The sequence below is a fragment of the Triticum urartu genome, chromosome 2A, assembly GCF_056163025.1.
Source record: "Triticum urartu cultivar PI428250 chromosome 2A, HENAU_Tu73, whole genome shotgun sequence".
NCBI classification, from domain to species: Eukaryota; Viridiplantae; Streptophyta; class Magnoliopsida; order Poales; family Poaceae; genus Triticum; species Triticum urartu.
Window position 1 is genome coordinate 217,422,971 of NC_141874.1, and position 23,049 is coordinate 217,446,019.

The following is a 23,049-nucleotide window of genomic DNA, read 5'->3' on the forward strand; positions in this document are numbered from 1 at the left end:
AGTAGATGCACCTATTAAAGTTGAAGAAAAGACTATCACGTATAATGATCCTATTGTTCCTACTTCTTATGTTGAGAAACCACCTTTCCCTGTTAGGATAAATGATCATGCTAAAGCTTCAACTGTAGTTCATAAAAGCAATATTAAAACATATACACCTCCTGAGCAAGTTAAAGTTGAACCTAATATTGCTATTGTTAAAGATCTCTTGTCTGATGATATAGATGGGCATGTTATTTATTTCTGTAATGAAACTGCCAGAATTGCTAAACCCCATGATAAAGATAAACCTAGACCTGTGGTGTGCATGCCTGTTATTTCTGTTAAAATAGGAGATCATTGTTATCATGGCTTATGTGATATGGGTGCTAGTGCTTGTGCAATACCTTATTCCTTATACCAAGAAGTTATGCATGATATTGCACCTGCTGAGATGGAAGGTATTGATGTCACAATTAAACTTGCCAATAGGGATACTATTTCACCAATGGGAACTGTTAGAGATGTTGAAGTCTTGTGTGGGAAAACTAAATATCCTGTTGATTTTCTTGTTCTTGGTTCCCCACAAGATAGCTTTTGCCCCATTATATTTGGTAGACCCTTCTTAAATACTGTTAGTGCTACCATAGATTGCAAAAGAGATGTTGTTACTATCGGTTTATATGATATGACTCATGAATTTAATTTTTCTAAATTTAGTAGACAACACCGAGAAGAGGAATTACCTAGTAAGGATGAAATTATTGGTCTTGCTTCTATTGCCATACCTCCTAGTGATCCTTTAGAACAATACTTGCTAGACCATGAAAATGACATGTTTATGAATGAAAGAAGGGAATTAGATGAAGTATTCTTTAAACAGGAACCTATTCTGAAAAACAATTTACCTGTGAAATCCTAGGGGGTCCTCCTCCACCCAAGGGTGATCCCGTGTTTGAGCTTAAACTGTTACCTGATACTCTTAAATATGCTTATCTTGATGAGAAAAGGATATATCCTGTTATTATTAGTGCTAACCTTTCAGAACATGAAGAAGAGAGATTATTGAAAACTCTGAAGAAGCATTGTGCTGCTATTGGGTATACTCTTGATGATCTTAAGGGCATTAGTCCCACTCTATGTCAACATAAAATTAATTTGGAAGAAGATGCTAAACTAGTTCGTGATCATCAACGCCGGCTGAATCCTAAAATGAAAGAAGTGGTAAGAAAGGAGATACTAAAGCTCCTTGAGGCAGGTATAATTTATCCCGTTGTTGATAGTCAATGGGTAAGCCCTGTCCATTGTGTCCCTAAGAAGGAAGGTATTACTGTTGTTCCTAATGATAAAGATGAATTTATTCCTCAAAGAATTATTACAGGTTATAGGATGGTAATTGATTTCCGCAAATTAAATAAGGCTACTAAAAAGGATCATTACCCCTTACCTTTTATCGATCAAATGCTAGAAATATTATCCAAACATACACATTTTTGCTTTCTAGATGGTTATTCTGGTTTCTCTCAAATACATGTGTCAGTCAAAGATCAATCAAAGACTACTTTTACATGCCCTTTTGGTACTTTTGCTTATAGACGTATGCCTTTTGGTTTATGTAATGCACCTGCTACCTTTCAAAGATGCATGATGGCTATATTCTATGACTTTTGTGAAAAGATTTGTGAGGTTTTCATGGATGACTTTTTCGTCTATGGATCTTCTTTTGATGATTGCTTGAGCAACCTTGATCAAGTTTTGCAGAGATGTGAAGAAACTAATCTTATCTTGAATTGGGAAAAGTGCCACTTTATGGTTAATGAAGGTATTGTCTTGGGGCATAAAGTTTCTGAAAGAGGTATTGAAGTTGATAAAGCTAAGGTTGATGCTATTGAAAAGATGCCATGTCCCGAGGACATCAAAGGTATAAGAAGCTTCCTTGGTCATGCCGGTTTTTATAGGAGGTTCATTAAGGACTTCTCAAAAAAATCTCGGCCTCTGACTAATTTATTACAAAAAGATATACCATTTGTCTTTGATGATGATTGTGTAGAAGCATTTGAAATACTTAAGAAAGCATTGATCTCTGAACCTATTGTTCAGCCACCTGATTGGAATTTACCCTTTGAAATTATGTGTGATGCTAGTGATTATGCTGTAGGTGCTGTTCTAGGACAAAGAGTTGATAAGAAACTAAATGTTATTCAATATGCTAGTAAAACCCTAGACAAAGCTCAAAGAAATTATGCTACTACTGAAAAAGAATTCTTAGCAGTTGTGTTTGCTTGTGATAAGTTTAGACCTTATATTGTTGATTCTAAAGTAACTATTCACACTGATCATGCTGCTATTAAATATCTTATGGAAAAGAAAGATGCTAAACCTCGACTTATTAGATGGGTTCTCTTGCTACAAGAATTTGATTTGCATATTGTTGATAGAAAAGGAGCTGAGAACCCCGTTGCAGACAACTTGTCTAGGTTAGAAAATGTGCTTGATGACCCACTACCTATTGATGATAGCTTTCCTGATGAGCAATTAAATGTCATAAATGCTTCTCATACTGCTCCATGGTATGCTGATTATGCTAATTACATTGTTGCTAAGTCTATGCCACCTAGTTCCACATACCAACAAAAGAAAAAGTTCTTCTATGATTTGAGGCATTACTTTTGGGATGACCCACATCTTTATAAAGAAGGAGTAGATGGTGTTATTAGATGCTGTGTACCTGAGCATGAACAGGAACAGATCCTACACAAGTGTCACTCTGAAGCTTATGGAGGACACCATGCTGGAGATAGAACTACACATAAGGTACTGCAATCTAGTTTTATTGGCCTACTCTCTTCAAGGATGCCCGTAAGTTTGTCTTATCTTGTGATGAATGTCAAAGAATTGGTAATATTAGTAGACGCCAATAAATGCCTATGAATTATTCACTTGTTATTGAACCATTTGATGTTTGGGGCTTTGACTATATGGGACCTTTTCCTTCCTCTAATGGTCATACACATATTTTAGTTGTTGTTGATTACGTTACTAAGTGGGTAGAAGCTATTCCAACTAGTAGTGCTGATCATAACACCTCTATTAAGATGCTTAAAGAAGTTATTTTTCCAAGATTTGGAGTCCCTAGATATTTAATGACTGATGGTGGTTCACATTTTATTCATGGTATTTTTCTATAAAATGCTTGCTAAATATGATGTTAATCATAGAATTGCATCTCCTTATCACCCTCAGTCTAGTGGTCAAGTAGAATTGAGTAATAGAGAACTCAAATTAATTTTGCAAAAGACTGTTAATAGGTCTAGAAAGAATTGGTCTTAGAAACTTAATGATGATTATGGGCCTATAGAACTGCATACAAAAATCCTATGGGTATGTCTTCATATAAAATGGTCTATGGAAAAGCATGTCACTTGCCTCTCGAACTAGAACACAAAGCTTATTGGGCTATTAAAGAACTTAATTACGATTTTAAACTTGCCGGTGAGAAGATGTTATTTGATATTAGCTCACTTGATGAATGGAGAACCCAAGCCTATGAAAATGCCAAGTTGTTTATAGAAAAAGTTAAAAGATGGCATGATAAAAGGATACAAATGCATGAGTTTAATGTAGGTGATTATGTATTGCTATACAACTCTCGTTTAAGATTTTTTGCAGGAAAACTTCTCTCAAAATGGGAAGGTCCTTATGTTATCGAGGAGGTCTACTGTTCCGGTGCCACAAAAATCAACAAATTCGAAGGCACAAATCCGAAGGTGGTGAACAGTCAAAGAATTAAACATTATATCTCAGGTAATCCCATAAATGTTGAAACCAATGTTATTGAAACCGTAACCCTGGAGGAATACATAAGGGACACTTTCCAGAACGTTTCAGACTCCGAAAAGGAATAGGTATGTGGTATGGTAAGTAAACCGACTCCAAAACAGTTTTTAAGGCAATATTTCTCCGTTTTGGAATATTTAGAAAAATAGAAAAATAAGCAGCAGTCCGGGAAGGACACGAGGGCTCCACGAGGGTGGAGGGTGCGCCCTACCCTACTGGGCGCGCCCCCCTACCTCGTGGGCACCTCGTGTGCTTTCCGGACTCCGTTTTCGTACACGACATGTATTTTGGTCGGTAAAAATTCATTATATAATCTCCCGGAGGTTTTGACTCACGTATCACGCAAAAATCTCCTGTCTTTGTTTCAAGTTGTTTTCTATCAGGGTTGTCAAGGCCAGGCACTATGTTGTCTCCCTCCTCCTCCAACCATGAGGGCAACGATGTTTGGCTAATGAAGATAGAGCTGAAGAGAGAAGAACCTATGGAGATCAACAAGGATGAAGGGATCAAGAAGGCCATGGAGGACCAAGTTCCAGCAACAGAAGAAACCCTTCAACTAGATCATAATCTTCTTACCCTAACAGAAATCGAAGCTTTCAAGATGATTGAGTTAGCTCGTATACAAAATAAGTATCTCACACGTGAAAATATTTTGTTGAAGGAGCATATCATTGCACTCAAGGGCATTATCCGCAAGTTAGAAGACCTCCTACGCTCGATGTGCGACTATCCATCATCAACAACTCCACCTTCTTCACCAACAAAGGAGACATAATCACATGGGTATGGGCACTCCACTTGGCAACTGCCAAGCTTGGGGGAGTGCCCCGGTATCGTATCACCATCACTTTATCTTTACCGTTTTTCTTAGTTCAATCCTTTTGGTAACATCTTGATCTAGTAGAATAAAAGTTATTAGTATGATCTAGTCGTGAGTTTTGCTTTATTATCCTTCTATGTAATCGAGTCCGTGAGCTATATAATAAAGATTAGTGTTGAGTCAAGGGCTTGATTATTTTGCCATGATCTTAGATGAATAAAAGAAAAGAGAAAGAAATAAAAAGAAACAAAGAGATCATATGAGTCTTATGGAGAGTAATGAGCTCACATAGAAAGAGTATGATGAATAAAAGTTGTTGAGGGTTGACAAACACAGTTTTGGTCATCGTTGCAATTAGTAATAAAGAAAGAGAGGTCTTCACATATAAATATACTATCTTGGACATCTTTTATGATTGTGAACACTCATTAAAATATGAAATGCTAAAGAGTTGACATTGGACAAGGAAGACAACATAATGGGTTATGTTTTCTTACATCTGAGATGAATTATATTGTCTTGGATCTTCCAACATGATGAGCTTGCCTTTCCCCCTCATGCTAGCCAAATTCATTGCACCAAGTAGAGATACTACTTGTGCTTCCAAATACCCTTAAACCAGTCTTGCCATAAGAGTCCACCATATCTAGCTATGGATTGAGAAAGATCCTTCAAGTAAGTTGTCATCGATGCAAGCAATAAAAATTGCTCTCTAAATATGTATGATTGATTGGTGTGGAGGAAATAAGCTTTATACGATCATGTGATATGGAAGTAATAAAAGCGACAGACTGCATAATAATGGTCCATATCACAAGTGGCAATATAAAGTCACGTTCTTTCGCATTAAGATTTTGTGCATCCAACCATAAAAGCGCATGACAACCTCTGCTTCCCTCTGCGAAGGGCCTATCTTTTACTTTTATCTCCTACATTGCATAAGAGTCATGGTGATCCTCACCCTTCCTTTTTACATTCTTTCCCTTGGCAAGAACAATATGTTGGAAAGATCCTGGTATATATGGCTAATTGGATGTGAGCTTTCATGAACTATTATTGTTGACATTACCCTTGAGGTAAAACGTTGGGATAAGCCCCTATCTTTCTCTGTGTCCGATTAAAACTCCATACCATAAGTATTGCGTGAGTGTCAGCAATTGTGAAAGATTATATGATAGTTCAGTATGTGGACTTGCTGAAAAGCTCTTATGCATTGACTCTTTCCTATGTTATGATAAATTGCAGTTGCTTCAATGACTGAGATTGTAGTTTGTTAGTTTTCAATGAAGTTTACGATTCATACTTGATATTGTGATTGAATTATTACTCTAGCATTAGAGATTATATGAAAATTAATTATATAAGTTGTTGTTCTAAGAATGATCATGATGCCCTCATGTCCGTATTTTATTTTTATCGACACCTCTATCTCTAAACATGTGGACATATTTTTCGATATCGGCTTTTCGCTTGAGGACAAGCGAGGTCTAAGCTTGGGGGAGTTGATATGTCCATTTTGCATCATGCTTTTATATCGATATTTATTGCATTATGGGCTGTTATTACACATTATGTCACAATACTTATGCGTATTCTCTCTCATTTCACAAGGTTTACATAAAGAGGGAGAATGCCGGCAGCTGGGATTCTGGGCTGGAAAAGGAGCAAATATTAGACACCTATTCTGCACAGCTCCAAAATTCCTGAAACTTCACGGAAGATGTTTTCCAAATATATAAAAAATATTGAGAGCAAGAACTTCACCAGGGGGGCCACACCCTGCCCGCGAGGGTGAGGGCGCACCCTACCCCCCTGGACGCGCCCCCCTACCTCATGGGCCCCCTGGTGGCCATCTGCTGCTATATGGAGTCTTTCGATGGGAAAAAAATAATAAGCCATCTTCTCGAACGAAACTCCGGCGCCACGAGGCGGAACCTTGGCGGAACCAATCTAGGGTTCTGGCGGAGCTGTTCTGCCGGGGAAACTTCCCTCCCGAAGTGGGAAATCATCGACATCGTCATCACCAACGCCCCTCTCATCGGGAGAGGGCAATCTCCATCAACATCTTCATCAGCACCATCTCATCTCAAAACCTAGTTCATCTCTTGTATCCAATTCTTGTCTCCAAGTCCGGGATTGGTACTAGTAGGTTGCTAGTAGTGTTAATTACTCCTTGTAGTTGATGCTAGTTGGTTTAATTGGTGGAAGATCATATGTCCAGATCCTATATGCATATTAATACCCCTCTAATTATGAACATGTTTATGCTTTGTGAGTAGTTACTTTTGTTCCTGAGGACATGGGAGAAGTCTGCTATTAGTAGTCATCTGAATTTGGTATTCGTTCGATATTTGATGAGACGTATGTTGTCTCTCCTCTAGTGGTCTTATGTGACCGTCGACTACATGACACTTCACCATTATTTGGGCCTAGAGAAAGGCATTGGGAAGTAATAAGTAGATGATGGGTTGCTAGAGTGACAGAAGCTTAAACCCTAGTTTATGTGTTGCTTCGTAAGGGCTGATTTGGATCCACATGTTTCATGCTATGGTTAGGTTTACCTTAATACTTTTGTTGTAGTTGTGGATGCTTGCAATAGAGGTTAATCATAAGTGGGATGCTTGTTCAAGTAAAAACAGCACCCAAGCACCGGTCCACCCACATATCAAGTTATCGAAGTATCGAACGCGAATCATATGAACGTGATGAAAACTAGCTTGACGATATTCCCATGTGTCCTCGGGAGCGCTTTTCCTATTATAAGTGTTTGTTCCGGCTTGTCCTTTGCTACAAAAAGGATTGGGCCACCTTGCTGCACTTTATTTACTTTTGTTACTTGTTGCTCGTTACAATTTATCTTATCACAAAACTATCTGTTACCACTTATTTCAGTACTTCCAGAGAATACCTTGCTGGAAACCGCTTATCATTTCCTTCTGCTCCTCGTTGGGTTCGACACTCTTACTTATCGAAAGGACTATGATAGATCCCCTATACTTGTGGGTCATCAAAGGGTTCGGTCCATGGAGCAATAACGGCCATGATTTCATGAGCAGAGGGTATTATTTTGGTATCTGAACCCCCGATGATATCTGTATTTTGTTCGGCTGCTGGGGGTGTTGTCAGGTCCGGACTGGTGTTTCCACTCTCATCCTGCCACACCACATATGGATTGAAGAGCCTTTCCACAAAGGTATTAGGCAGGATGGGGTCGCGCTTGGCACCCATTTGAGCAAGGATGTCTGCTGCCTGGTTACTGTCTTGAGTAACGTGATGAAACTCAACCCCTCGAACCGAGCCGATATTTTTAATACGGTGTTACAATATGCTGCCATTTTTGGATCTTTTGCATTGAACTCTCCATTCATATGGGATATTGCGAGGTTTGAATCACTGCGCACCTCTAGGCGTTGTATGCCCATCGAGACAGCCATGCGGAAACCTTATAGAAGTGCCTCGTACTCGGCTGCGTTATTGGAGTCTGTATACATGATTTTCAACATGTAGCGGACTGTGTCCCCCGTAGGGGATGTCAAGATGACACCAGCCCCAGTCTGGCTAGCATTTTAGAGCCGTCGAAGTACATGACCTAGTTGGAGTATGAACTATAATTGTGAATTTGAGAAATACTTGTGAACCAAATACAGGAGATTTTTGCGTGATACAGGAGTCAAAACCCCCGGGAGATTATATAATGAATTTTTACCGACCAAAATACGTGTCGTGTACGAAAACGGAGTCCGGAAAGCACATGCGGTCCCCACGAGGTAGGGGGCGCGCCCAGTAGGGTAGGGTGCGCCCTCCACCCTCGTGGAGCCCTCGTGTCCTTCCCACAAGTATTTGTCAAATTCACAATTATAGTTCATACTCCAACAATAGAAGAAACCCTTCAAGTGGATCATAATCTTCTTACCCCAACAGAAATCGAAGCTTTCAAGATGATTGAGTTAGCTCGTATACAAAATAAGTATCTCACACGTGAAAATATTTTGTTGAAGGAGCATATCATTGCACTCAAGGGCATTATCCTCAAGTTAGAAGACCTCCTACGCTCGATGTGCGACTATCCATCATCAACAACTCCACCTTCTTCACCAACAAAGGAGACATAATCACATGGGTATGGGCACTCCACTTGGCAACTGCCAAGCTTGGGGGAGTGCCCCGGTATCGTATCACCATCACTTTATCTTTACCATTTTTTTAGTTCGATCCTTTTGGTAACATCTTGATCTAGTAGAATAAAAGTTCTTAGTATGATCTAGTCGTGAGTTTTGCTTTATTATCCTTCTATGTAATCAAGTCCGTGAGCTATATAATAAAGATTAGTGTTCAGTCAAGGGCTTGATTATTTTGCCATGATCTTAGATGAATAAAAGAAAAGAGAAAGAAATAAAAAGAAACAAAGAGATCATATGAGTCTTATGGAGAGTAATGAGCTCACATAGAAAGAGTATGATGAATAAAAGTTGTTGAGGGTTGACAAACACAGTTTTGGTCATCGTTGCAATTAATAGGAAGTAATAAAGAAAGAGAGGTCTTCACATATAAATATACTATCTTGGACATCTTTTATGATTGTGAACACTCATTAAAATATGAAATGCTAAAGAGTTGACATTGGACAAGGAAGACAACATAATGGGTTATGTTTTCTTACATCTGAGATGAATTATATTGTCTTGGATCTTCCAACATGATGAGCTTGCCTTTCCCCCTCATGCTAGCCAAATTCATTGCACCAAGTAGAGATACTACTTGTGCTTCCAAATACCCTTAAACCAGTCTTGCCATAAGAGTCCACCATATCTAGCTATGGATTGAGAAAGATCCTTCAAGTAAGTTGTCATCGGTGCAAACAATAAAAATTGCTCTCTAAATATGTATGATTGATTGTGTGGAGGAAATAAGCTTTATACGATCGTGTGATATGGAAGTAATAAAAGCGACAGACTGCATAATAAAGGTCCATATCACATTTTTGGATCACTGCCACACCACATATGGATTGAAGAGCCTTTCCACAAAGGTATTAGGCAGGACGGGGTCGCGCTTGGCGCCCATTTGAGCAAGGATGTCTGTTGCCTGGTTACTGTCTCGAGTAACGTGATGAAACTCAAGCCCCTCGAACCGAGCCGATATTTTTAATATGGTGTTTCGATATGCCGCCATTTTTGGATCTTTTGCATTGAACTCTCCATTTATCTGGGATATTGCGAGGTTTGAATCACCGCGCACCTCTAGGCGTTGTATGCCCATCGAGACAGCCATGCGGAGACCATGTAGAAGTGCCTCGTACTCGGCTGCATTATTGGAGTCTGTATACATGATTTTCAGCACGTAGCGGACTGTGTCCCCCGTAGGGGATGTCAAGAGGACACCAGCCCCCAGTCTGGCTTGCATTTTAGAGCCGTCGAAGTACATGACCCAGTTGGAGTATGAACTATAATTGTGAATTTGAGAAATACTTGTGTTAAGGTTTCTACATATGGGATAGATTGGTATGAACTATAATTGCTTTGCATGATAATGTAGTTGACATCGTATTTGTGGCAAAGCCACCTTTCATCATTTTTTTATACATGTCGCTCTTGAGTCATTGCACATCCGGGTACACCACCGGAAGCATTCATATAGAGTCATATTTTGTTCTAGTATCGAGTTGTAATTTTTGAGTTGTAAGTAAATAAAATTGTGATGATCTTCATTTTTAGAGCATTGTCCCATGTGAGGAAAAAATAAATGTGGCCAAAGAAGCCAACAAAAAAAGAGAGAGGCCAAAGAAGCCAAAAAATAGAAAAAAGAGAGAAGGGGCAATGTTACTATCCTTTTTTCCACACTTGTGCTTCAAAGTAGCACCATGATCTTCACGATAGAGAGTCTCCTATGTTGTTACTTCCATAGGCTAGTGGGAATTTTTTATTACAGAACTTGGCTTGTATATTCCAACGATGGGCTTCCTCAAATTGCCCTAGGTCTTCATGAGCAAGCAAGTTGGATGCACACCCACTTACTTTTCTTTTTGAGCTTCCATACACTTATAGCTCTAGTGCATCCATTGCATGGCAATCCCTACTCACTCACATTGATATCTATTGATGGGCATCTCCATAGCCCGTTGATACGCCTAGTTGATCTAAGACTATCTCCTTATTTTTGTCTTCTCCACAACCACCATATTCTATTCCACTTATAGTGCTATGTCCATGGCTCACGCTCATGTATTGCGTGAAAGTTGAAAAAGTTTGAGAACATCAAAAGTATGAAACAATTGCTTGGCTTGTCATTGGGGTTATGCATGATTTGAATATTTTGTGTGATGAAGATGGAGCATAGCCAGATAATATGATTTTGTAGTGACAAGCTTTTTTTGGCCATGTTATTTTGAGAAGACATAATTGCCTTGTTAGTATGCTTGAAGTATTATTGTTTTTATGTCAATATTAAACTTTTGTTTTGAATCTTATGGATATGCTCATTCATGCCACAATAAAGAAAAATTACATGGATAAATATGTTAGGTAGCATTCCACATCAAAAATTCTGTTTTTATCATTTACCTACTCGAGGATGAGCAGGGATTAAGCTTGGGGATGCTTGATACGTCTCCAATGTATCTATAATTTTTTATTGTTCCATGCTATTATATTTTCTGTTCTGGATGTTTTATATGCATTAAAATAAGCTATTTTATATTATTTTTGTGACTAACCTATTAACCTAGAGCCCAGTGACAGTTTCTGTTTTTCCTTGTTTTTTAGCTTCGCGGAGAAGGAATACCAAACAGAGTCCAAACGGAATAAAATCTCCGCGATGATTTATCTTGGACCAGAAGACACCCAGGGGACTTGGAGATCAAGTCGGAAGAGCCACGAGGCGGCCACAAGGGGGGAGGGCGCGCCCAGGGTGGTATGGCGCGCCCCTGCCTTGTGGGCCCCCCGTGACTCTCCTGGCCTAATTCTTTCTCCTATATATTCGCAAACCACCAAAGGCATCCACTAAAACACTTTTCCACCGCCGCAACCTTCTGTACCCGTGAGATCCCATCCAGGGACCTTTTTCGGCACCCTGCCGGAGGGGGATTCAATCACGGAGGGCTTCTATGTCAACTTTATTGCCCTTCCGATGAAGCGTGAGTAGTTTACCTCAGACCTACGGGTCCATAGCTAGTAGCTAGATGGATTCTTCTCTCTCTTTGATTCTCAATACCATGTTCTCCTCGATGTTCTTGGAGATCTATCCGATGTAATATTCTTTTGCGGTGTGTTTGTCAAGATCTGATGAATTGTGGATTTATGATTAGCTTATCTATGAATATTATTTGAATCTTCTCTGAATTCTTATATGCATGATTTGATATCTTTGTAATTCTCTTCGAACTATCGGTTTGGTTTGGCCAACTAGATTCGTTTTTCTTGCAATGGGAGAAGTGCTTAGCTTTGGGTTCAATCTTGCGATGTCCTTTCCCAGTGATAGTAAGGGCAGCCATGCACGTATTGTATTGTTGCCATCGAGGATAAAAAGATGGGGTTTCATCATATTGCTTGAGTTAATTCCTCTACATCATGTCATCTTACTTAATGCGTTACTCTGTTCTTCATGAACTTAATTCTCTAGATGCAAGCAAGTGTCGATCGATGTGTGGAGTAATAGTAGTAGATCAGAATCGTTTCAGTCTACTTGACACCTACATGATGCCTATATTTCATAATCATTACCATAGATATCGTCATAACTTTGCGCTTTTCTATCAATTGCTCGATAGTAATTTGTTCGCCCACCATATTATTTGCTATCTTGAGTGAAGCCTCTAGTGAAACCTATGGCCCCCGGGTGTATTTTCGATCATATAAGTTTCCGATCTACTATATTAGTTTCTGGTCTACTATTTTGCAATCTTTTACTTTCTGATCTATAAACCAAAAATACCAAAAATATTTACTTTACTGTTTATCTATCTCTATCACATCTCACTTTTGCAAGTGACCGTGAAGGGATTGACAACCCCTTTATCACGTTGGGTGGAAGTTGTTTGATTGTTTGTGCAGGCTGCAGGGATTAGGTGATTTGTGCGTTATCTGCTAATGGATTGATACCTTGGTTGTCAAACTGAGGGAAATACTTATCTCTACTTTGCTACATCACCCTTCCCTCTTCAAGGGAAAAACCAACGCAAGCTCAAGAAGTAGTAGTCTACAAGGCGGGTACTGGTCCGGCCTCTGTCTCAACTGCATACTATGGGACGACTAATCCGAACCTAGACGACCCTATCAAGTCACCGATGCAAGTTCTTTAGGAGCTGGTCGCATCGTTGGCAACTCTCCTCGAGTCGCCCTTAATAGCAGAAAATCAGTAAGAGCATAATGTGGAGGTGGCTAAAATCCGTGAGTAGATTACTAAAGCTTAGGAGGACATCAACGCTGCGAGTACTCGCATGGTGCAGCTCAAACCCAGATCCATAATGAAGTAGAGGACCTAAGGGCAGAGGCATGGCGCTTGAGCCTCCATCAGCACGCTTCTGAGGAGTTACACACAAGACGTCATGAGACTTGCTTGTCCCCTGGCTTTCAGGAAAGACGTTTGTTCAATACGCCTGCACTAGGCACTGGGACAAGCACCCCCACAGGACCAGTAATACCCTGATTGAGCTGGGTCATACCTCAAGATTGCAATGGTGGGCCATGTCCGGCTCAGCCTCATCAGCCAGCACCACGCTTGCCGCCCGTTAGGATGACTCCGACTTGCTTCATGATGCCGGCGGGTCACTTCTCCTATTCTCCAACCCTGTTGACAACTTGATGGTGGTGACTGCTAATCTCGCAGTGCTTTCAATCATAGAGAATAGCCCGGTAGAGAGAGAGAGGCTCTGCACGCTATCGAACTGTTAAAAACTGCGGTCGCTCAACACGCGAATTATTCTTACAGTCAACAACACCTCTACTCCACCACGCATCAAAGTCGAAGTAGGAGCCGTCACGATGAGTCGCCGGTCGTCTCGAGCAACGCCCGACGGCAACGCGAGCACCAATGTGACCTGCCCGGGCAGGGGGCTTTTGACGCTCTAGAGATCGTTGATGCGGCTCAGACACGACGAGAGGCAAAGGCGGCCCACGCGGCGGTGTTGACACTAGATTTTGGCACGGTCAAGAACTTAATTAAGATGGTCTCAAATGGATAAGTGATATACACAAAAAAGTTCCATATTATCGAAATGAACATCTTTGAAGTTTGGGCCATCGCCATCCGTTCTCATCTCGAGGGCCGAAATGGTGCTCGAAGTACTAGGATTTGGGCACTCGGAGTACTATTTGGTGATTACGCCCCCAAGACGGCCTCATAAGGAAAACTGATCTACATGAATTGTCTTCGTCTCATCGAAACGGTCGATTTTGATTTAAAGTCGTCCCAATCCTAGTTCGTATGAAAAAGTTAGAGCTATCGGAATGCAGCCTTGTCAGGAGGCAAAATATGGCGCGCCCCACCGAACACACATGTCTGATGGGTAGCGTGAGCAATCAGATGTTCTGCACGACCGTTTTGGCCCAGAAGATGGCTTAGAATCAAAAAACATTCAACGGGAAATTTGTCCGTCTCGTCGAAATGAGTAAATATGCTTTTGGGAGCATTTTCATCTGAGGTCGTTTACTGACTCGGAAGCCTTTGTGTTCTACTCGTGCATATAACATCTATGCATGGACCTGGCTCGGATGCCACGGTTGGGGAACGCAGTAATTTCAAAAAAAATCCTATGCACACACAAGATCCATTTAGGTGATGCATAGCATTAGAGGGGAGAGTGTTGTCCACGTACCCTCGTAGACCGTAAGCGGAAGCGTTATGACAACGCGGTTGATGTAGTCGTACGTCTTCACGATCCGACCGATCCTAGCACCGAAGGTACGGCACCTCCGCGATCTACACACGTTCAGCTCGGTGACGTCCCACAATCTCTAGAACCAGCTGAGGTCGGGGGAGAGTTTCGTCAGCACAACGGCGTGTGACGGTGATGATGAAGTTACCGACGTAGGGCTTCTCCTAAGCACTACAACAATATGACCGAGGTGGAAATCTGTGGAGGGGGGCACCGCACACGGCTAAACAATCAACTTGTGTGTCTATGGGGTGCCCCTCCCCTTATATAAAGGAGGGGAGGAGGAGGGCCGGCCTCAAGCGGCGCGCCCAAAGGGAGGATTCCTACTCCTAGTAGGAGTAGGTTTCCCCTTTTCCTAATCCAAGTAGGAGAAGAAGGAAGGAGAGGGAGAGGGAGAAGGAAAGAGGGGGTGCCGCCCCCTCCTAGTCCAATTCGGACCAGCCCATGGGGGGCACGCGGCCACCCCTTGAGGCCCTTCTCTCTGTTCCCGTATGGCCCATTAAGGCCCACTACTTTCCCTAGCGAATTCTCGTAACTCTCCGGTACTCCGAAAAATACCCGAATCACTCAGAACCTTTCTGATGTCCGAATATAGACTTCCAATATATCGATCTTTACATCTCGACCATTTCGAGACTCCTCGTCATGTCCGTGATCTCATCCGGGACTCCTAACAACCTTCGGTACATCAAATCACATAACTCATAATACAAATCGTCATCGAACGTTAAGCATGCGGACCCTACAGGTTCGAGAACTATGTAGACATCACCGAGACCATCTCCGGTCAATAACCAATAGCGGAACTTGGATGCTCATATTGGCTCCTACATATTCTATGAAGATCTTTATCGGTCAAACCGCATAACAACATACGTTGTTCCCTTTGTCATCGGTATGTTACTTGCCCGAGATTCGATCGTCGATATCATCATACCTAGTTCAATATCGTCATCGACAAGTCTATTTACTCGTTCCGTGATGCAAAATCCCGCAACTAACTCATTAGTCACATTGCTTGCAAGGCTTATAGTGATGTGCATTGCCGAGAGGGCCCATAGGTACTTCTCCGACAATCGGAGTGACAAATCCTAATCTCGATCTATGCCAACTCAACAAACACCATCGGAGACACCTGTAGAGCATCTTTATAATCACCCAGTTATGTTGTGACGTTTGATAGCACACAAGGTGTTCCTCCGGTATTCGGGAGTTGCATAATCTCATAGTCAGAGGAACATGCATAAGTCATGATTAAAGCAATAGCAATAAAACTAAACAATCATTTGTGCTAAGCTAACGGATGGGTCTTGTCCAACACATCATTCTCTAATGATGTGATCCCTTTCATCAAATGACAGCACATGTCTATGGTCAGGAAACTTAACCATCTTTGATTAATAAGCTAGTCAAGTAGAGGCATACTAGGGACACTCTGTTTTGTCTATGTATTCACACATGTACTAAGTTTCCGGTTAGTACAATTCTAGCATGAATAATAAACATTTATCAAGATATAAGGAAATATAAATAAAAACTTTATTATTGCCTCTAGGGCATATTTCCTTCACGTGAATCCAAGCCTTTTCCTTGCACGGGAAGTCCAGCCACCTCTTATATACCTAAGGGGTGACGGCCGATTGAACAACACACAGGCGAACAAATCATCTACCACTTTTACCTTTACTTTTATCTCTCTCCCTTGTTCTTCTTCTTCCTCATTCTTCCTCGTTCTTCTTGTTGCAGGGCGGCGAATCTCGAGGCCCTATGGGCGATCAAGTCGACCTAGGGCAACCCATAGCTGTCGCGCGTCCAGACAGGGTCCCTCCCGGACGTGTGGGGTTTCGGGTCTACAAAAGCGCCCATCGGATTGCCTGGTGTCCTTCGACGTGAGCTACGGTGCATCACCCCTGGCGTCGAGGGTACATAGTGACATGTGCGTGTGCAAACAGGCGACTCATCAGTCACCTCCCATGACCCCCTTAGCCTCGCAAGGTGTTGGGTCAAGCATGCGAACCATCGGGATATCCTGCGTGGTACCGGCTCTGCGCGACAAGCGTATGCCTGAGGATTTCAAGGACCCTCGGAAGTTCTCTAATTACATGCCTAACCTCGAACCGGTGGCGTGGATTGAAAGTTATGAAATCTCTATGGACATGCTGGATGTCAGTGACGCGGTTTGCTCCAAGTACTTGACTATGATGCTGGAAGGGTTGGCTCGCACCTGGCTGAAGAACTTGCCCCCTAACTCCATCAACACTTGGGCAAAGTTGAAGGCACGTTTCACCAAACACTTCCAGGGAACTTGCGAGCGTCCTATGAGCATTGTTGATCTACAACACTGTGTCTAATGCGAGGGTGAGTCAGCTCATCATTGGTCTCACCGGGTTGCAGACATCATCCAGTCCTCGGATGGCATATTAGCAGCTCAAGTTGTTTTGATCCTGGAGAAAAACTACAATTTTGACCCCCTCATTCGGAAGCCCGGTCTACTAAAGCAGACAGTTACGGACATGGGCGAGCTCAAGGATGTCTTGACCCGGTATGCTGAGTCAGACACCACGAAGGATCCTAACCCGGAGGACAATCAGACTGGCAAGGGAAAGAAGAATGGTGGCGGCAACGGTCAGCGGCAGGGTAACTCGGGGTACAATGGCAACCATGGTGGACAGGGCAACAGTGATAAGCGCAAAAACCCAGAGGGCAGTTCAGATTTTGTTGCTAACACCAACACTGGTTTCAAGGGCTAGAGGTGGAATAATTCTGGGAGACCATTCAATGCCAATAAAGCCCGCAATTTTGAGGAAGCCCTTGAAGGGACTTGCCCCAAGCATAGTACTTCTGAGAAGTCGGCAAGCCACTCTTGGGAGAATTTCTATATCATGCAGCAGTTTAAAATAAAGCCTATCAGAATCACCAAGGTGGCGATGCTGGAAATCCAGGATAACCCGGCACTGGCGGCTCGGGATTCGGTTTCCCTAGGGCCGGTTCATCTGGTGGATATAATAGTCATGGCTGGTCTGGAGCTGGATATCAAGGGTCTGGAAATCATGGAGGTGGCAATCAGCATTCTGGCCAAGGTGGCAATCAACATCAGGACAACCAGACAGGTTTTCAGAGAAATACCAAGCCGTTAAAAAGTGGGCAGCATCATGTCTTTACCACTAGTACCTACAAGCGAGACAACACGATTCAGAAACGTGATGTTAATCTGGTTGAGCCGGCGGTTGCTCAGTATTTGAATTGGTCAGAGCAACTAGTGACTTGGAGTAGGGCTGATCACCCGCCACGGGTTGATAACCCCGGTGGCCTGGCTTTGGTGGTGGCGCCTCAAGTTGATGGATATAAGCTCACAATGGTATTGATGGATGGAGGAAGCAGCATCAACATCCTATATTATGACACCTTCGGGTGTATGAACTTGTCAGAAAAGCAACTCTCACCTTCTTCGAACATTTTTCACAGAATTTTCCCTGGAAAATCTGCATACCCCATCGGGCGGGGAAGAAGTAGCCCGGCTCCTAGCTGTCGGGTTCATCGTGGAAGTATTTCACCCTAAGTGGCTGGTGAAGGAAATATTCCCTAGAGGAAATAATAAAGTTGTTATTTATATTTCCTTATATCATGATAAATGTCTATTATTCATGCTAGAATTGTATTAATCGGAAACTTAGCACATGTGTGAATACATAGACAAACAGAGTGTCACTAGTATGCCTCTACTTGACTAGCTCATTAATCAAAGATGGTTAAGTTTCCTAGCCATGGACTAAGAGTTGTCATTTGATAAACGGGATCACATCATTAGAGAATGATGTGATCGACTTGACCCATCCGTTAGCTTAGCACTTTGATCATTTAATTTACTGCTATTGCTTTCTCCATAACTTATACATGTTCCTATGACTATGAGATTATGCAACTCCTGAATATCTGGGGAACACTTAGTGTGCTATAAAACGTCACGACGTAACTATAAAGATGCTCTACAGGTGTCTCTGATGGTGTTTGTTGAGTTGGCATAGATCGAGATTAGGATTTGTCACTCCGTGTATCGGAGAGGTATCTCTGGGCCCTCTCGGTAATGCACATCACTATAAGCCTTGCAAGCAATGTGACTAATGAGTAAGTTACGGAATGTTGCATTATGGAACGAGTAAAGAGACTTGATGGTAACAAGATTGAACTAGGAATTAAGATACCGACGATTGAATATCGGGCAAGTAACATACCGATGACAAAGGGAACAACGTATGTTGTTATGCGGTTTGACCAATAAAGATCTTCGTAGAATATGTAGGAACCAATATGAGCATCCAAGTTCCACTATTGGTTATTGATCGGAGATGAGTCTCGGTCATGTCTACATAGTTCTCGAACCCTTAGGGTCCGCACGCTTAACGTTCGGTGACGATCGGTATTATGAGTTTATGTGTTTTGATGTACCGAAGGTTGTTCGGAGTCCCGGATGAGATCACGAACATGACGAGAAGTCTCAAAATGGTCTAGACATAAAGATTGATATATTGGAAGGCTATGTTTGGACATCAGAATGGTTCCGGGTGAGTTCAGGCATTTACCGGAGTACCGGGGGGTTACCGGAACCCCCCGGTGAGTCAATGGGCCTTATTGGGCCCTAGTGGGAGATAAGAGGAGGCAGCCATGTGGAGGGCGCGCCCCCCAAGCACACTACGAATTGGGTGAGGGGGCGGCCCCCCTTTCCTTTCTCCCTGTCCCTATTCCTTCTTTACCTAGTGGGACTAGGAAAGGGGGGAGTCCTACTTGATGACCCACAAGTATAGGGGATCTATCGTAGTCCTTTCGATAATTAAGAGTGTCGAACCCAACGAGGAGCAAAAGGAAATGATAAGCGGTTTGCAGCAAGGTATTCTCTGCAAGTACTGAAATAAGTGGTAACAGATAGTTTTGTGATAAGATAAATTGTAACGAGCAACAAGTAACAAAAGTAAATAAAGTGCAGCAAGGTGGCCCAATCCTTTTTGTAGCAAAGGACAAGCCGGAACAAACACTTATAATAGGAAAAGCGCTCCCGAGGACACATGGGAATATCGTCAAGCTAGTTTTCATCACGTTCATATGATTCGCGTTCGATACTTCGATAACTTGATATGTGGGTGGACCGGTGCTTGGGTGCTATTTTTACTTGAACAAGCATCCCACTTATGATTAACCTGTATTGCAAGCATCCACAACTACAACAAAAGTATTAAGGTAAACCTAACCATAGCATGAAACATGTGGATCCAAATCAACCCTTACGAAGCAACACATAAACTAGGGTTTAAGCTTCTGTCACTCTAGCAACCCATCATCTACTTATTTGTGGTGACCCGACCCGAATGGATCAAGTCTACTGTGCTCCGGTGTCATCCCTGGATCAGTAATGCTGACACCACACAGTACATCGAAGGATTTATAGCAGAGTGGCAATCACGCACTTATTACATCGTTGTCTCAAAGAGAACTTATTACAATAAATATGGCTTAAGGCCATCTAATAACGATAACAGCGGAAGACTCGGAAGATAAATGGGTCCATCAACTCCAACGGCATCACTGAATATAGAACCACGACCTAAAAGCACCTTACTCGTCGTCTGAAAAGTCTGCAACATGAAAGTTGCAGCCTGAAAACGGGTCAGCACATGGAATATGCTGGCAAGGTAACAGATAGAGAGTAATGAAATGAAACAGCTATACTATATGCATATATGGCTGGTGGAAAGCTCTATTGTTACAGTTTTGCGTAAAGCCAGTTTTTCCCTACTGCAAAGGAATAAATTTATTTAACTATCATGGTGCTTGTTAAACATCGAGAATGGTTGACAGCATTCCGATCCCAATTAAGTGAACAATTAAAACCCAACAACATTAATTAGAAGTAACATGATGAGATTCACATGATATTCAAGTACTAGATACTCAAGTTGTCCATAACCGGGGACACGGCTAATCATGATTAGTTTGTACACTCTGCAGAGGTTTGCGCACTTTTCCCCACCAGACTCGATCGCCTCCGTTTGGTTTCTCGCACTACATGGTGTTTGAGAAGACGGATGACCGAGACACAGTCTTTCAGAAGCGCTAGCACCTTACATGTGGGTAGACCGTACCACCTAAAACCCCTACATCTGCTAGTCTACCCGTAAGAGTTCGCACGACTTAATAAACTATGCCAGAGCCCATAATGGCTTGTGGCTGCACACGGAAGTTTCTAGCATGAAAGATCTTATGATCCCTTTGAGCCTGGGTGGCGGTCCAAAATAAAACAGGCAAGTCCTGATAGACATCAGGTGCCTCAATCCACCCAGATGTGTGTTTAAGTTGCCACCTTAGGTAAACCATTAAATTATCAATCTCACATCTGTCATGGATATCACTCACCCAATCCACGTCTACTAGCATAGCATGGCATAATAAGCAAACGTAGAAGTAACTCCCAAAGGTTTCATAATAATAAAGGTAATAGGTACTACCTCATCTACTTCCCATCCCACAATTTAATTAGATCCTAAACATGCAATGTGAGAGGATTGATCTAATGCAATAAAACATGGGTTGTAGAAAAGGTATGATCAAAGTGTTACTTGCCTTGCTGATGATCCGCGAGACCTAGGGTTTCGAAGTAACAGGCGGAGCAATCCGGGTGATCTATCATAGACAAACAACAAGCACACAATAAGTACTCATCTAATGCACAGGTAAAACTCGAACAAAAGAACGAACCAGAAAGTTCAACTTAAGAACTCCGGTTGCAAAGAAAGAAAGAACCGAACAGACGACGAAAAAACAAACGGCGGAAGAAAACAACTCGGTTCTAGCAAGTTGGAACTAGGTCAAATCTTACCGAGGCAAAAACTTGTTTAAGTTGATTAGACGGAACGGCGGTTTCGAACGAAACACCAGGCGCTTGAATCACCTGATTCCGATAAACGAGCGGGAATAAAGACTAGAACGAAGATCGGATCTGAGATCGCGATCGCGGAATAAATCCGACGAAAAGAAAGAGACGAACGGTTAAACGAACGGGCGTCGTTAACCGGGAAAAATCAGTGATCATGTACGTTGGGACGAATGGTCCGAAAGAAGAACGAAAACCGATCTAGGGTTTCGGAAAACAAAACCGAAACAAAGAACCGGAAAAGAACCAGAAAAGAAAACGGAAAAGAATCGGAACGGTTTCTAAAATAAAACCGAACCGAGGCGAGGAAAAGAGAGAGGCGCGGCGCGGCTACCTCGACGAGGCTCCGACGAGGGGCTCCGGCGGCGGCGGGACAAGGGCGGCGGCGGCTAGGCGGCGACGGCGGCTAGGCGGCGGCGGCAGCTAGGGCGGCGGCGGCAGGCGGCGCGGCTGCGGCTGCAGCTGCTGCTGCTTGGGGCGGCGGTGGCTGCGGCTTGGGGTGGAGAGGGGGGTGGCTAGGTATTTATACTAGGAGGGGGGGTTTCTTGGGGGAGGGGGCAAGCAATAGGAGGGGGGGTTCAGCCTAGAGTCCTACTAGGACTCGGCCTAGGGCGGCGGCTGCGCCTGGGGCGCGCGGGGAAAGAGGCCGGCTGGGCCTGGCCGGCCGGCTGGGCCCTTGGCCCAGGCGGGGCGCTGCTCTTATTTTTTTTAAATAGTTCCTCGCGCAGAAAAACAAAGAAAAAAAAGAAACTAAACGAACTCCAAAAATTCTAAAGTAAATTTTCTTCGACTCCTAAAAATGAGCCGAACAAAATGAACTTTACTCCGGACCTAGAATTCAATTTTGGAAACACGCATTTTTCCCTATCCAAAAAAATGCAAATAAACTCCGGAAAAATCCAAAATTTGATTTATTTATTAAATCTTCATTTTTCCTAAATTTGGGAAAGTCATATTATTCCCTCTCTCATATGTTTGATATTTTTGGAAAAATAATTGAAGATGAAATAAAATAAATCAAATGATCCTCTTTTCAAAATTTGAGAAAACTCAAATATGAAAATAACGAAATCTCCAACTCTCTCCATGGGTCCTTGAGTTGCGTGAAATTTCTAGGATCAACCAAAATGCAAGAAAATATGGTATGCATGATGATCTAGTGTATAACATTCCAAATTGAAAATTTGGGATGTTACATTATTACTTCCCAATGCCTTCCTCTAGGCCCACATAATGGTGAAGTGTTATGTAGTCGATGTTCACATAACACCACTAGAGGCTAGACAACATACATCTTATCAAAATATCAAACGAATACCAAATTCACATGACTACTAATAGCAAGACTTCTCCCTTGTCCTCAGGAACAAACGTAATTACTCACAAAGCATATTCATGTTCATAATCAGAGGGATAATAATATCCATATAGGATCTGAAGATATGATCTTCCACCAAATAAACCAACTAGCATCAACTACAAGGAGTAATCAACACTACTAGCAACCTACTAGCACCAATCCCGGACTTTGAGACAAGAATTGGATACAAGAGATGAACTAGGGTTTGGAGATGAGATGGTGCTGGTGAAGATGTTGATGGAGATTGCCCTCTCCCGATG

At 42.3% G+C, this 23,049-nt stretch overlaps 1 protein-coding gene across 1 annotated transcript in view; it reads left to right on the plus strand.

The window, feature by feature from the left end:
* Nucleotides 1-17,518: 17,518 nt before the first annotated feature.
* LOC147984626 (uncharacterized) overlaps nt 17,519-23,049 on the plus strand; it is a 37,293-nt gene continuing 31,762 nt past the window's right edge. The window contains exon 1 of the mRNA XM_087541183.1: nt 17,519-17,617. Coding sequence (XP_087397309.1) covers nt 17,519-17,617 — 99 coding nt within the window. The remainder of the gene's footprint in view (nt 17,618-23,049) is intronic.